Here is a 16,109-nt window from a genome sequence, read left to right as displayed (position 1 = left end):
GCTCATTTATTCCATATTCATTCAACAAAAGAAAGTGCATGTAAAGCAGCACAACCTTATTCAATCACATTACTAATGAAGGCAGAGGACTTTAAAATTGAATTTGTCGCAGAATGCAGTTTCGGAAATTGTTTTGAGGTATTAACAGCATCAATCTGAATTTATAACAGTGTGCTAACGCGCGACATGGCATGAAAGCACAGATCCCAATTAAAGAGCGTGTTATTAAACAAGTGACAAAGACCTTACAAAGAGCTCCAGGCTCCGGGCCAGCCGCGGTCACACTTGAAGACACAATCTGGGCAGGGAGCGAGAAGTGCTTAAGGCATGGCTAGTCTTGTTCATGCCGCCATGTGACAGCGAAATCTGTGTACATCCACGCAGACTCTGGAGCCCCCTGGTATAGCACTGGCTGGCAGCGGGTGAGGATAGTGGCGTTAATCACACTCCACCAATTGCACGTCATCATGGCCTCTGTAACAGGGCGGTTTGTGTCCCCATGACCATCAAAGGTACCTTTAGGATCGGGGACGTTGGGCAAGATAGACCACAGCTTAACAAATTGTGTCAATTCCCCCACAGTATCTTATACATTGATCTCCTCCCCTGCTGCTCCTCGTTCCAGATGTCTGGAGGAGTGCAGGCTGGACAATGTGCCAGGAAGTTGGAACTTGACAATCCATTTGGCCACACATTATCTAAAGCATGGGTACTCATTTTGGCCTGTGATGAGACTGAGGGCCGCATTGATGCCAGCAGGTTGGCTGTGGGAGCCGGTGGTAAGTTGGGTGTGTGAAAAGCAAACCATGTAAATCTAGGGCCATATTATAAATGGGGCACATTTTTCTGGATTGCGGTGCGCCCAGCACAATCCAGGAAAATGCGCCACATTATGGTGAATGTGCTGCCCCTAGGGCAGCCAGGAACGTTCCCTGCCCTGGGGGGGCAGCACGTTCACATGAAAAACCGAGTAGCTGCTTTGAAGCCACTCCGTGTTTCCAAAGTGCTGGTGGCAACCCGCCTGCACTTTGAAAGGGGATTAGAGATCCCCTTGCAGCTGGGTGCGGTCAGTGACTGCATTCGCCTGCTAGGGGATGTCTGGGGGGTCCATGGGACTCACTTTGCCCCCCTTCAGGAGGCACACATGGCGCACTGTTAGTGAGTTTACCATAGAATGTTCAGGTGTGTCAGTTGCTGCACAGTTGGTGGAGAGAGGAGACCGGCAATAAAGATTTAATCTTACCAGCTTGAAGAACTCGTCATTTTATCATGCGCCTCCTGAAGGCTTCTTTGCCTCTGCGTCTGTAATACGGCACATAGGTAAAGGGATTCCCTCATTTGCATCTGGCACCCCCCCATGCAAATGAGGGAACACACCCTGAAGATGGCACAGATGCTTTTTGTGCACCAGCGCTATCGGTATTACAGAAGGGGCCGCGCAAGTGTCTGCAGCCCCTACTGTACTATCAAAGGGGCCCGGAGGCTCAAATGCCTGTTGCACCCTCAGGGCATTTATGTAATACGGCCCCAAGTGTCTGAATTGCACAATGTGAAACCAAAAACTTGGGATTAATCCTGACTTCTCCACTTAACCAAACTATGTGATCCTAGGCAATATTTTAATTTTAGTTTCCCTCCTGTTTCTTCCTGAGGACCTTAAAATATATGACGTCAGGAGTGTGTTGTACAAAAACTTCTTCTGTGTTTGAGTTAATACACTATATATAATGTTCATGTATAATAGGAACCCCAGCCACCCAAAGATTGCATATAACAACTGACATGGCTCTTAGTTCACTATTGGCATTGTTGCGACGGTTTAAGAAAGAAGGAATGTTTCTGAATTCATGTTTGAAAACTATCACTTCTGAATACACTGAAATAATATAATCTTCTGTACTAAAGTGAATCAGTTCAACAAGTTAATAAAATATACTTTTTGAATTTTGTTCATAGTTATACTTTTACACTTTTGCAGCTAGATTTCTTAAACAAGCATTTACAATTCAATGGTCTCGGCATTGTTAAAGTTAGAGCTGTTGGCATTGCTCATGACATTATTTTTATTTATGTTTTTGTTTTTAAAACATAAATAAATGGCATTGTCATTTACAATGCCAATAGCTTAATCGCTTGCAAATGCGAGACCTATTGCATTTGCACCCACACAGAGCCACCCACACAAAGCCACCCACACACACATACAGAGCCACCTACATATAGTCATTCACACAGAGCCACCCACACACACACACAGCCACCCACACAGAGCCATCCACACACACACAGACAGAGCCACCCACCCACCCACACACAGACAAAGCCACACAGACAGAGCCACACATACACAGAGCCACACACACATAGTCATTCACACAGAGCCACCCACACACACACACAGCCACCCACACAGAGCCACCCACACACACACAGACAGAGCCACCCACCCACCCACACACACACACACACAGACAAAGCCACACAGACAGAGCCACACACACACAGAGCCACACACACACACACAGCCACACACACGCAGCCACACACACAAAGCCACACACACACAAAGCCACACACACACAGAGCCACACACACACACACACACAGACACAGAGCCCCACAGACACAGAGCCCCACAGACACAGAGCCCCACACACACACACACACAGACACAGAGCCCCACACACACACAGACACAGAGCCCCACACACACACAGACACAGAGCCCCCCACACACACAGCGCCCCACACACACACACACAGCACCCCACACACACACAGCGCCCCCCACACACACAGCGCCCCCCCCACACACAGAGCCCCACACACACAGAGCCCCACACACACAGAGCCCCACACACACAGCACCCCACACACAGCACCCCACACACACACAGAGCCCCACACACACACAGAGCCCCACACACACAGCACCCCACACACACACAGAGCCCCACACACACACACAGAGACACACACACAGAGACACACACACACACAGACACACACACACACAGAGACACACACACACAGAGACACACACACACACAGAGACACACACACACAGAGACACACACAGATACACACACAGAGACACGCACACAGAGCCACACACACACACACAGAGCCACACACACACACACAGAGCCACACACACACACACACAGAGCCACACACACAGAGCCACACGCACACACACAGAGCCACACGCACACGCACACACACACAGAGCCACACACACACAGAGCCACACACACACAGAGCCACACACATAAACACACACACACCCACCCACACACACCCACCCACACACACCCACCCACACACACACACACACAGAGCCACACACACACACACACACACACACACACACACACAGACATACAGAGCCACACACACAGAGCCACACACACACATAGAGCCACACACAGAGACACACACACACACAGAGTCACACACACACACACACACACAGAGCCACTCACACACACAGCCACACACACAGCCACACACACACACACAGCCACACACAGAGCCACACACACACACAGAGCCACACACACACACAGAGCCACACACACACACAGAGCCACACACACACACAGAGCCACACACAGGGAACAGAGGCCAGAAAAAATGCTCACAACGAGGGGGCAGGAAAGCAAGCCCAGCGAGGGGGCAGGAGAGCAAGCACAGCAAGGGGGCAGGAGGCAAGCACAGCGAGGTGGCAGGAGAGCAAGCACAACCATGGGGCAGAAGTGCAAGCACAGCCAGGGGGCAGGAGGCAAGCACAGCCAGGGGGCAGGAGAGCAAGCACAGCCAGGGGGCAGGAGAGCAAGCACAGCCATGGGGCAGGAGAGCAAGCACAGCCATGGGGCAGGAGAGCAAGCACAGCCATGGGGCAGGAGAGCAAGCACAGGCAGGGGGCAGGAGAGCAAGCACAGCGAGGGGGCAGGGGAGCAAGCACAGCGAGGGGGCAGGGGAGCAAGCAGAGCGAGGGGGCAGGGGAGCAAGCACAGCGAGGGGGCACAGAGGGGCAGCAATGGATAGCGCGTCAGGTACATTATCAACAGGTGATAGGCGTGTGAGTGGCCTAATGCCTTCCCAGTTATGTCTGTGTTTTGATAAGACCCAAGTAGGTTTGGTGGGGGGCCTTGCTTGTATTACGGCCTGTGACACACAGGCGTCGTCAACATAGAAAATATACATATATTTAATTTCTGTGTCGCCCACATCCCCACTCTCGCCCTACTAAATAGGTCTCCCCGCTTAATAAATCGGGATCTACCATCCCTGCCCCCAGTAAGAGAAGGGGGAGAAGTGATAGCGTTTGGTACAGTCTGTTCTTTGTGGGTATGCTCCGGTGCCCTCCTAGTACTGATAACTAGGTGGGGTACGGGGTGGAGTGGGGGGGGTCCTAAGATCTCTGTTTCCAATGCAACGTTGTGTTTTTGATGCCCCCATTACAATGGTATGGTCCATATGGGTATCGCCCTCCCTCTCCTCCGACAGTGATTAATATTGCTGTCATCACGTGTGGGTTTAATCACAGATATACAGCGCCCACCTGCCTCGGGCGGCGCTAATCTGCATACATTATCCCCGAGGCCTGGCACTCATTAGGATCGAGAAAATAATGAGGGTTATTGGAGGGGGGAGGGGACCAAGACAATGGGGGCGCGCGCTGCTCAAGTAAAAAACAAGACGAGAGTAATAACGTCGGATTACTGCACAATATTGTTGCAAATCTATTAAAGACTGCATTATAATGTAATAGTTAAACATTGTCACCACAGGAACATTGCACTGATGGGCGCTCTCCACAGAACATTGTGCTAGTCGGCCGGACCGTCCTAAGAGGTTAGTAAATAGTACAGTCTAATGTTCCCAGCTCTTGCGACATAAAATCAAGCACTTCCGGGTCGACAAATGACGTCCAACTATTTAACAGGACCATTCGTGTCCTAATGCATTTAAACTCAGTGCCCAGCCTTTACGTCACACAACGAACACCGCATAGTCTTGTGGCTAGTCGAGACCATACCAGACATACGTCGTCATATGACGACTCAGATTGTTCTGCAGGGGAACCTAGAACCGTGTGGAAAACCCCACGTTGTTGTCGGAATATGTGGCAATTCCAAGGAACCGCAATAACAGTGCTGCAGTATTGTGCAAAATCTGCAACACTAAAATGTCACAATTGCTCTCCGGTGCACCAAGTCCGGAGCAGTACACATGCACACGGCAGTACTGTGGATTTGGCACGCTTTGTCTATATTGTGCAAATGTGTCAAATCCGTGATGTTTCCATGACAATGCGGTTGAATTCTATTTTCCTCACCTGTCAGCCTCGTATCGGGAGATGAAGGAGGCTGAGGGGTGGGTAAGCATGGTGCTTCCGGTAGATGCAAAAAATAACTTGTAATTCATGCATCTGGGAGTGGAAATACCAAACGGTACCAACACCTAGCTCCAAGGTAGTAGTTTCAGCAGTGCAGGTCGGGAATGAGAAAAACGCTGAGTCAGGGAAAGGGAGAGCCACGAGGAGGAGAGAGGTGAAAAGAGGGGTGGGGAGAGGAGGCGATGTGTCTGCTCACGCTGCCTGCACGCGCCAGTCGGCCCTCTGATTGGTTAATAAGGAACACCAATCAGAGGGCTGACTTGGGCGTGCAGGCAGCGTGATGAGGAGCTGCTCTCTGCCGATGACGTCAGGGAGAGAAAGAACACCAAAAACATCCCCCCCCCCCGAATCCCGTCTTGAACGAGTGATGCCCCTCTCCTCCAATGGCTGGCCTCCGTTTAGGAAGCCAGCCAGTGGAGAAGAGGGGCGGGTTCAAGCCCCCATACCTAAAAACATAAAATCTCGCCAGCGAGACTGCGCAAGCACAGCCATCGCTAGGCCGAGACCTAAAAATTGTGTTTCTAAAGCAGAGTGCTGTAGGACTCCCAAGTTATTTCCTTTCTCTAACTTCAATTAACCTTTAAATACATGCTTACCTGTTTCTTTAATATCTTTTTAATCTTACTGCAGAGTCGAGTAAACAGCAGCCCAGTGCTGCTGTTGACCAGTGGGCTGCATGTAAAGGTCAGGTGGGCCACATGTAAAAAAGTCAGGAGGGCCAGATGTGGCCCCTGGGCCGTACTTTGAGTATCACTGGTCTAAAGGAACCCCTGTTGGTCTGGTTGCCCCTGTCCTGGCTGCGACTCTTATACGGCATCTGAGGTCCTGCACTCAGGCATGAGAACAGGCAGGAGAAAATATACATGGTCACCTTGATCCTGCTGCCATCTATTAATAATAGTACTGTTGTAGACCTGCTGTAGACCAAATTAACTTGCCATTATCAAGTGAAACATACTGGGTTAGCCACATGAGGGTTGCCGCCGTCTCTCCACTTTGTCGATTAACTTTGCCTCACAAATGAGGGTGACATCTGTAAGAGCCAGTATGAGGGTAACACTCTCCGTGTAGGCATCTAACGCAAGAGGCAGCAGGTGGATGTCTATGAGCACATTAGAACGACAATGATGGAAACTAGCAATATTGAAGCCCTTGGCTAATGGCTTCTGAGAGGTGGGACCGTAATTTGGGAGTTGTACTGTGCGCCAGCACCTCAAAAATTCGGAGAAGATGCTGGTGAAACCTCTCTTTACCCAGATAGACGTGCCCCAAGTTACATTGGTAGCCTAACACACATGTCCAAATTAGAGAGCCGTTCATCACTTTGGCGAGATGTACTAAGGGGTTTTGTAGATTTTACTGACTACATAAATGGGTTTGAAATTGTTATCGATATGTAATATGAAAGGTGCGTGTTTTGGAAATTCCTTCCAAATTGCGAATCAGTATCATATTTATCAATAGTTTATACACTTACTGACTCTCAAGTTGGGGTGGTAACTAATTCACAGAGGAGAAAGGCCCCTTTGGTTCCCTTCCCCTTTTGAAATCAGAATGTCAACTTTAGGGGCAGTAGGCAGTGATTCTGGGGACCACTGCCAAATGTCACTGAAGTTTTTCAAAATTGAAAACTTTTGTTTTCTTCTTAAATGAGCCACATATCCAGTAAGGAAATAGGGCAGCTTTTACAATCAAGTTTACAATTTTGAAATGCAGTCATATGGATGGTGGTTTAATGTATCTATAATTGTAGCCAATAGTAGAGGGTCCCAAATTAATTAATATTCATTAAGTAGGTCGTCCTGCGACCCCTACAATTCATTATTATGCAAACCGATGTGTTCGTACTTAGTTCCTCTTGCAGAATTAGATACTGGTCGCAAACAATCTCATTGCAGTTTTCAACCACTATTTTAATACATGTGGGCCCCTAGGGTCACTACAGTAGACAATACCATATTAGTGGCGATTAAATCAGTACCATTTGGAAGCTTACCAGAAATCACCACTACCGTTGATTTAATTTGCTTTGATTTCTTCTTTAATACCCTCAGCTGTCCGAAGTCAGCTTCAAGACCCTCTAGACAAGAGGCAACAACACTGCAGGACAAGCAGAGATGTAAACTCCAATAAATGCAAACCATTGTTTAATAAGTAACTCCTTAATCAGGGCCCATTGTTAGTTTAGCTTTTCAGGAGCAAATCTCCAAGCTCAACCATTGCCTTTTTTAGCATATTACTTGCTTACCAAGTATGTGTTCTCTCTCACACTCTGAGTAAATGGTAACCATGTAATATTCTGATAAAAGGATAGGCAATGGTTTAGCAGATTTTTTTTAAGATAAGCATGCGACTATACTAACCTTTTCACACTAGACAAATGTTTACCATATTTTAAAACTAAAACACTCAGTTTGTTTGTTATTTTTAATTACATGTTTATCTCATGAAAGACCCAAAGTCCAATTTCAGAAGGCAAACTATCCATGAAAACCTGCTTGTGCAGCTTCCTAGGCTTAGCTGTTAAAAAAACAAACTAAACCACTCCAAAAAAGCAGTAATTTGAATTACTTATAAACCACTTGTGACAATCCTTTTCCTCGTGTGATGTATTTAAAAGTAACTCATGTATTCAGTATTATATGAAAATGCTCATCTGTTGCCAAAATGATTCATCATCTCCTTCATTTTCTCTTCCAGCCTTCACACAATGCTGCTCAGAGACCGGCTTTCTGATGGTGGTGAAATGCAGAGAGGAGAATGCAGCACTGAAAGAATGCCTAACTGCCTAGTAAGTCTTTTTATTTTTTTTAAATTGGTCCTCATTCATAAATAAGCAGATTGTCTTTAAACGGATATGGGCTCTTTCCCGGTTCCCTCAGAGGGAGGCCACGGACTCGTCTAACTTTGCCACCTCCAGGATTCCTAGAATGGCCAACCACAAGGCTATTTAGTAGAAGAGGATAATGAACATGTTCACTTACCCAAATTCAGCCTTCTTCCCATAATCTCGCTTATTTAATAATCATTAGACTTTATTGAGATGATGCATTGTCAAACTTGATAACCCATTCCTCCCAGGCCACCCAAAATCTGGTTCTTTTTCTCGAAAAACAAAGATGATCCAACTTATAAACCCTTTTAACTGAGGCAACCCAATCCAGAAATACTGGGGGCTGAGGCGAAACCCATTTTAAGCAAATTTCTCTCCTTGCCAGAAGAATTAAGATAAATAACAGCAAGGCTTGGAATCTAGAAAGCTTAAAACTAGTACTCTCCTCTAGCAGAATTCCAAAAATGAACAAGACCAGGCTTACCTTAATTTCTCTGACAAGGTCTTACCAACGTAGTACCAGAAGCCCTGAATCCGAGAACACTGCTGATAATATGCAGATCGTCCGCATTTCCCAGACCACACTTCAAACAGGGCTTCATGCTTTCACCTCTCAGCTTTGCCAATCTCTTAGGGGTCTAGTAGACCTTGTGGAGTGTAAACAAATGATTTCTTCTAAGGGAAGCAGCTTTGACAGCACTCCATAAAGTGCGCATCAAAACCTGCCATAAAGATGCTATGTCGGTCGAGGGCAGGTTTCTTCTCCAGGGCTCCTCCATTAGCGTTGGCGGGGGCTCCCCTTTCACTAGCAGTCAGTACCATTTGGAAACTTCTTTACATTGATGGAGCAGACCCAAGAGGGTATTTTCATGTTCCTCATCTCCATCTCCATCCCTATCCTTACCCAGTTTAGCAGCCCAGTTAGATAGTTGGTAGAATTTGAATCTGGATAACCTCCGGTTCGAGATATTATTTAGGGGAGTCCCAAGAGAATAGTTTATTGTTTTGGAAAAGTTGTCCCCCATTACTTAATGCCTTCTTCCAGTAATGGCACCGACAGACTGTCCTTAAGACATGCAGGTGTGCCCAGAATATTCCAGATAGGGGCGCCAGCACTGTAGTACAGAATCTTAAGAATTTTCCTAACCTGGTACCAGAGCTCACAGGCTGATCTCATTACCTTCAGTTTAACTTTTCTTAAACATTTAAGATGGCCAAACTTGTAAAGAAACCCATCTCCTCCCAAGGGAATATTTCTGGACATGGCCTGAAAGAAGGGAGGAAAACAAGAAGATTCAAATAGAAGAGATCTTACATTTTTTTAGTTGAAAGGCCCAGCAGTAGAAACAAAAATCGGAGCTTGCTATACCCCCATCCAACTTAGTGCTTCGCAATTTCCTCCAACAGATCCTCGCCCCCTTATTAGACCAGAGAAAGTTAGATATGTCACTCTGTAGTGCTTTTAAAGTTTTGTGGTTAAAGGATAAAGGATGTGCATTAAAAATAAAAGTAAACTTTGGCAAGATTTACATTTTAACCAAATTGGAACGGCCCAAGATGGAAACTGGACTGCTACTCCAGGATCTTAATATTGTTCCTGTCTCTTTTTTTTTTTTAATTCAAGGTTTACCTGAGCTAAACTGGTGATGTCATGTGTTATCTGTACACCTAGGTATCTAATTTGTTGTTTGACCTGTGGGACATTTTACTGAATTCCAGGACATAATTTCCGTTTTTTGGCGCTTGATTAAGTAGCCTGAAACCCTCCCAAACTCCATCAGCAGTTGCTCCAGTCTCTGCAAGATGCTGGGACTCTCCCTCGTAAAAATCATCAAATCATCCGCATAAAGGGCTAGTTTTTTCACCCACCCATTCCATTCAAATGGAGCGAAGATCTGTCTGGCCCCAATACTACATGCCAAGGGTTCGATTCACCGGTCAAAAAGTTGCGTGGAGAAGGACAACCCGGTCTAGTTCCTTGTTCCAACTTGATTGAGCTGGTTAAATTCCCATTAACCACTATCCTCGCTGTGGGAGTTTTATAGATGTTACGAATGGCCCTGGCAAATGTATGGGAGAGGTGTGGCGCCGCGGCCAGGGCGACTGACATTGGAATCTGGGGATCACGGTTCGATCCCCGGGTCCGGCGGCAGGTTAGCCCAGCACCATGTGACTCTGGGCAATAGCTTGCTTAATCTTCCGGACGGCCCCCTTGCGCCTAGAGACCCTTACGGGTGATTGTGCGCTTTACAAATGTGGATTATTATTATCCTCTAGCCCATAGATATGAAGAAAAGGCCAGTTCACCCTATCAAAGGCTTTCGCCGCATCAAACGCAAAGAGGGTAAGAGGTAGTTTTTCTAATGAGGCAATATCAATTGAGCCGATCGGCTCGTGAGTTAGATCATGAAGTTGGCCACCCCGAATAAACCCCTTCTCAGCCTGAATCAGGGAACCCATTACATGATTTAATCTCCCTACAAAAATGTGCCTGCAGATTTTATAGTCGAAATTCAGCAAGGAGATGGGCATATAAGACTCACATTTTTTAGGGTCTTTACTGGGCTTAACAATTAAGATGATAGCAGCCTCATCCCATGACTTAGGAATTGGTAGACCATCAGAAAAGATACTGTCAAAAGTCTTGCCAAAACCTGGGCGATTTCCTCAGCAAGCGAAATATAAAGCTTGTTAGGGATACCATCTAACCCTGCAGCGCTACATCTTTTTAGGCGTTTCATGGTGGCCTCTTATTCTTCTAAGGCGATATTTTGATTAAGCCGTAAAACTTGATCATCCAACGGCGATGGTATTGTTATCCTATCAGTATAATCTTTTATCTTGGTGTCAGAAACTACCTGATCCTCTGTATATAGGTTTTGAAAGAAGGACTCAAATGCTAATTCTATTTTGGAATTCTCTGTCCAGACCTCCCCTGATTCAGCGTCTGCAATTTCCTTGATTATATTCCTAGTTTGATTAGTGCGAGAGTTCCAGACCAGGAGCTTCCCTCATCCTTCTCCGTATTTATAATTAGCTAATTTAGTAGCCTCCTATCTTTCCATTATAATACTGTCAAGGTAATCAGCTAATGCTTTGTTATTCTACTCCAAATCACCTTGTTTAGCAACTTCACTCAAAGCAGCTGTATCTACTACTTCCTTTTCACCAGCTGGACCCTCTGTTTGAGAAGCAATGGTAGTACAGTTAGCAGATTCCGAGCAATCATTCACATCAAATGCCTCCCCCTGCCTTACTTGCTCATTCTTATCAGGATCTGGGTTTGCAGATTTCAGTTTCCCTTTTCCTCTTCTTCATGGAGCTTGTTTGTCAAGAAGAACAGTGCTTGGTTGCCTGCTATCCAAGAGCTTAGTCCTTCTGAAGCTCATGGGCAGAGAGAGAGCTTATGGCGAAGAAAAAGCTGAATAAACTGATGAGATCTGAGGGGGGCCACAGCAAAAATGCAGTGTCGATGTTTCCCTGAAATCAGGCCCTTTAGAGCATCCTGTGGTGAAGCTTTGAAAACAGGGCAGCCGGCAGGGACTAACTCTGCTTGGTGCATCCTTGAAGGAAATACTGAAAGCGGTGCACCTGTCCAGGCAAACGCCGTCCAATGCAGCAAGCAAACACCCCCCCGGAGGACCGCGAGCCAAGCCACGTCCTCTGGCCAGCACCTCCGAGCCCCGAGGACTGGGGGGCCAAGAGAGCAAAGATATGATGGAGTGCCGAGGCAATCTCGCAAGAGACTAAGGCGAGCCCGCGGGCAACCGCTGCACACCTCCCGCGGCTAGGGAAGTGACTGTTCAGGGAGCCCGCAGGTAAGGAGTCTCGGGCCGTGGGTGCATAAGAGCTGGACAGTAAATGTGAAGACCGGAGCGGAGGCAGGGCAAAATGGGTGTGCGAGGCCCAGGGAAGGCTAAGGAGTACAGCTACATCCGGAGAGTACGCGACGGATCTCGCGACCGAGCTAACCCGGCACCATGTTCCCCGTCCCTGCCTAGTAAGTCTTGCGCTGGTGATATATTTCTTGTTTGTCTAGAACTCATGGGGGAATCATTAGTTATGGAAAGAGAACCCAAGTTCTCTAAAACCTTTAGTGGTTGAACAGTCTATTGATATGAAGTAAACATCTGAAAGAAGTTAGTTATAGATTCCTTACCTTAGAATTACCCCCAGGCGTCAGACTGGATCCGGAAAGTTTTTCGTCAGCAGTACCCCCACGCGTCGTAAGGTGGCGTCGGTCGACTCCGCGTTCATCGTTGTGTTTGCCGGAATGACGGCGCGGTAGCTACATAGACGCCGCCGTCGCGTGCTGACTTCACTTCTTTCTTTTTCCGCGCCAGTGAGCACAGATCCGCAGAAAGTGGTACCTACAGTCACTTTTTGACTTTTTTCGAATTCTTCTTTTGAGTCCATCGACTCCGGGTGCATGATGAATGCCCGAATTCAAGACCTGCGGTTCCTGTCACCGACTGATGTCGGTGACAGACCCGCACCTTGTGTGCCTCTGTCACTGTTTGATGTCGGTGACAGACCTGCACCGCTTGTGCCTCTATTGCCTGAAGCGCGACCACGACCCCAAGTTGTGCTCCGACTGTCGGACCATGGCCCAAAGTCTTTGCAGGAGCGATCCCGAAAGCTACTCGAGGCCCGGCGGTCGGCTTCGCGTCGCTCGAGGTCCCGGAGGAAGTCGAGGGACCGGTCGCAGAGCCAACACCATTCGTCATCTAACTCTTCGCATCCGGGGTCAGGTAAGTCGGAGCACAAGAAGTCGAAGAAGCATCGTCGCTCTTCGCCGCCCCCCATCCTCCCCCCTGTCCATCGGCCGATGCGACGAGGGATGCGGGTGGTGCCCCTTCCGCGGCTCCGTCCCTTCCCTCCCTTTCTGGGACCCGTGCGACCCCTGCCCAGCTTTGGAGTTTCTACGAGCCGATGCCGATGTTCTACCCTGGCTCTTTGAGAACAGATTGGCAGTCAGAGGAGGGTGAGGAGGACTGGGAGGGGTCTAGGGACCCTTTGACCAGTTGACTTATGACCCGGACTGTAGAGAGGAACTAGGGGAAGCCAGTGGTCTGGATACCTCATCAGACCTTGGCATGTTGTCTCCTCTTAACGTGGCTACGAAGGAGGTAGCGTCATACGCAGTGGTGTTGCGTAGGGCTGCCGAGGCTCTCCACCTCGCGCTACCTACGGTGGCAGTCAGCACTAACCTCCTGACAGAGGTCCTTCAACCGGCAGCGAGCTCTTCGGAGCCCCTGCTGCCGTTGAATGAAGCCCTCACAGACATCTTTTCAGGCACCTGGTCCAGGCACAACACAGGGGCTCCTGTGGACAGGATGATTGCCCGACACCACATCCCTGCCCTGGGCGACCCTATTTTCCTCTCCCAACAGCCCACCCCAGAGAGCTTGGTGGTCCAAGCCTCTACTTCCACAGGCGTGTTCCCTAACACGCCACCCGATAGGGAATCCAAACTGCGGGAACACCTTGGTAAGAAAATGTTTTCTTCCGCCAGCTTGGGACTGCTGTCGGTAAAAACTGCATGTCTGTTGGGCCGTTATACCCACTCTTTGTGGGATACAGTGGTTCAGATGCTGCCCCAGTGTCCGGAGGCAGCCCAGGTCATGCTCTCCCATGCAGTTGTCGAGGGCAGAGACGCAGCAAAGTTTACCATCCGCTGTGGCCTGGATACCGCCAACGCACTAGGCAGGACGATTTCCACGTCAGTGCCCTTCGACGCTACGCCTGGTTGCGGTCGACTGGTTTTTCCGGGGATGTCCAATCCGCTCTTAAGGACATTCCTTTTGATGGCCGTTGCCTTAACGGCGACAAGGCAGACAACGCGCTGGAGCGCTTTAAAGACTCTCGGGCTACGGCCAGGTCCTTGGGCCTCTCCACCACCCGCCCTGTGTAGTCTGCCTTTTGCCCCTTTCATGGCTAACGAAGGGGTGTCCCGCCACGTCCCACCCAGATCCACAGGCCGGCGCAAGCTGTTCAGCCTCTGCATGACCGTGGAAGTGGGAACCAGTGCCGTGGATCTGAGGGCCAGCCGGCGGGCCAGTCCACAGCAGCCTCCAAACCCTCCTAGTCCGACCTTGCAGGGCCACCCAACGCCAGTGGGCGACAGGATTAGCCATCACTTCCCCAACTGGCACACCATTACGTCGGACAGGTGGGTTTTACAAATAGTCCGAAGGGGCTACTCCTGCCCCTTCGAGACTACCCATCCATCCATCCATGCCACCTCAGTATCATCGCATGTCGGAAGATCATCTGGCCCTTCTCCAACAGGAAGTTTCAGCACTTATGGCCAAGGAGGTCTCGGGTGTTCATGAAAGTGATTGCGATGGTCGCAGCTCTTCTGCGCAGATCAGGGGTTCCAGTCTTCCCCTACCTCGATGACTGGCTGTTGAAGGCGGGCTCGCCCCAGGCTGTCGTCTCCCACCTCCAGACTACGGCCGACCTCCTGCATTCGCTGGGATTTCCCATCAACGTGCCGTGCCGCCCCACTCCATCCTCCCCGTTCTGCGAACTGACTTTTAGGATTAAGGAAATCCTTTCAAGGCCCTAGTTTTGTGCACCAGTGGTCAGTGTCTTGTATGGCTCTGCGCTTCTGGCGTGGAAAGTCATGTATAGAACTGACGTCAACGCTCGAGGGCGGCGTCTATGTATCTACCGTGACGTCATCCTGGCGTCCACGATGCTGACAATGACTGTGGAGTCAACCTACGCCACCTTCTGATGCGCAGGGGTACTGCTGACGAAAAACTTAACAGATCCAGTCTGACGCCTGGGGGTAATTCTAAGGTAAGGAATATATAACTAACCAATGGTTTTTACAGACATATCGTTTCCAAAGGTAAGTAACTTGTTCATTAACACCTAGACCTTGGCCTCCAACCATCCAAAAATAGCGATTTCTGACACTTCGATGTACTTATGCATACAAGTCTTACCTAATTGTCCCACGTTCTCCTCTGTCGATTAGGATTCCCTCAGTTATGTTTCTTAATCATGTACCTTTACCTCCAACGACCCCCGCACCCTGTTTTCCATTTGATCCCATCTTGGTGGTAAATAATCTTTCACATCCTTAAATCATGGTACAGTTGTGCAGAACCGATTTGATGTTGTAGAGTGGAATCGCCAGGTGCGCTGTGTGCCCGCACGTAGAGCGCTATATCCTCTCAACATCTAACCATTTAAGTGGTATCTGACCATGTCTTGGAAGTGTATCATTTTTACACCTTTAATTCCTAGTCGTCCTGAGTGGAACAGATCTGATATATAAAACAAAATCACCCTTGGCTTCGATATTGAAATCTAGTTCCATCCTCCAGTCTCAATCCCCATTGATTTATGATGTCTTTGAGCTTTAAAACTTAACTAACTAGCTAGGATTCCCACTCTTCCCTACATTTACTTCACCGCTGTAAAGTAAAACACTTCCCAGGGTCTGGTCTGTGCTACAGTCAAATAAAAAATGATTTTAACTTTCAAGATTTTAAACACAATGTAAAATTATCTGACACACAGCAACTATATTCTCAAAAATACCACACTGACAGTGAGCAGTCCTACGGAATTTTGGTCTCATAGTTCCTTATATTTTTGTAGTTGCCAGTTAAAGGAAGCAATCTCCCTTCCTTTTAGGACGGTAGTCTGCAAAAGCCCATCTTCTCTGCATCCTCTTATAAAGGAGCCAGGTTGTGGTCAGGAAACTAAGACGTAGAACTCCTAACCTACCCTATCATTAGCCCGTACTCTTTGTCTGGGTCAGATCATTATGCAAAACTATGCCTTCTGCCTTGAAGCGCCATTGCTACTCTACGGCATGCCTGCCCCAAGTTACTGAATTTCATTAATGGGATC

General features: G+C 48.3%; 1 protein-coding gene across 3 annotated transcripts in view; it reads left to right on the top strand.

The window, feature by feature from the left end:
* Positions 1-16,109, top strand: part of CMC1 (C-X9-C motif containing 1) — a 310,123-nt gene that overhangs the window by 269,749 nt on the left and 24,265 nt on the right. For all 3 annotated transcript variants that reach the window (XM_078663953.1, XM_078663954.1, XM_078663955.1), the window contains one exon: positions 8,105-8,195. In XM_078663953.1, coding sequence (XP_078520079.1) covers positions 8,105-8,195 — 91 coding nt within the window. The remainder of the gene's footprint in view (positions 1-8,104; positions 8,196-16,109) is intronic.

The sequence above is a fragment of the Lissotriton helveticus genome, chromosome 10 (genome assembly GCF_964261635.1).
Source record: "Lissotriton helveticus chromosome 10, aLisHel1.1, whole genome shotgun sequence".
NCBI lineage: Eukaryota > Metazoa > Chordata > Amphibia > Caudata > Salamandridae > Lissotriton > Lissotriton helveticus.
The sequence above is the reverse complement of the archived record's forward strand: the minus strand, read 5'-3'. Positions and strand labels throughout refer to the sequence as shown.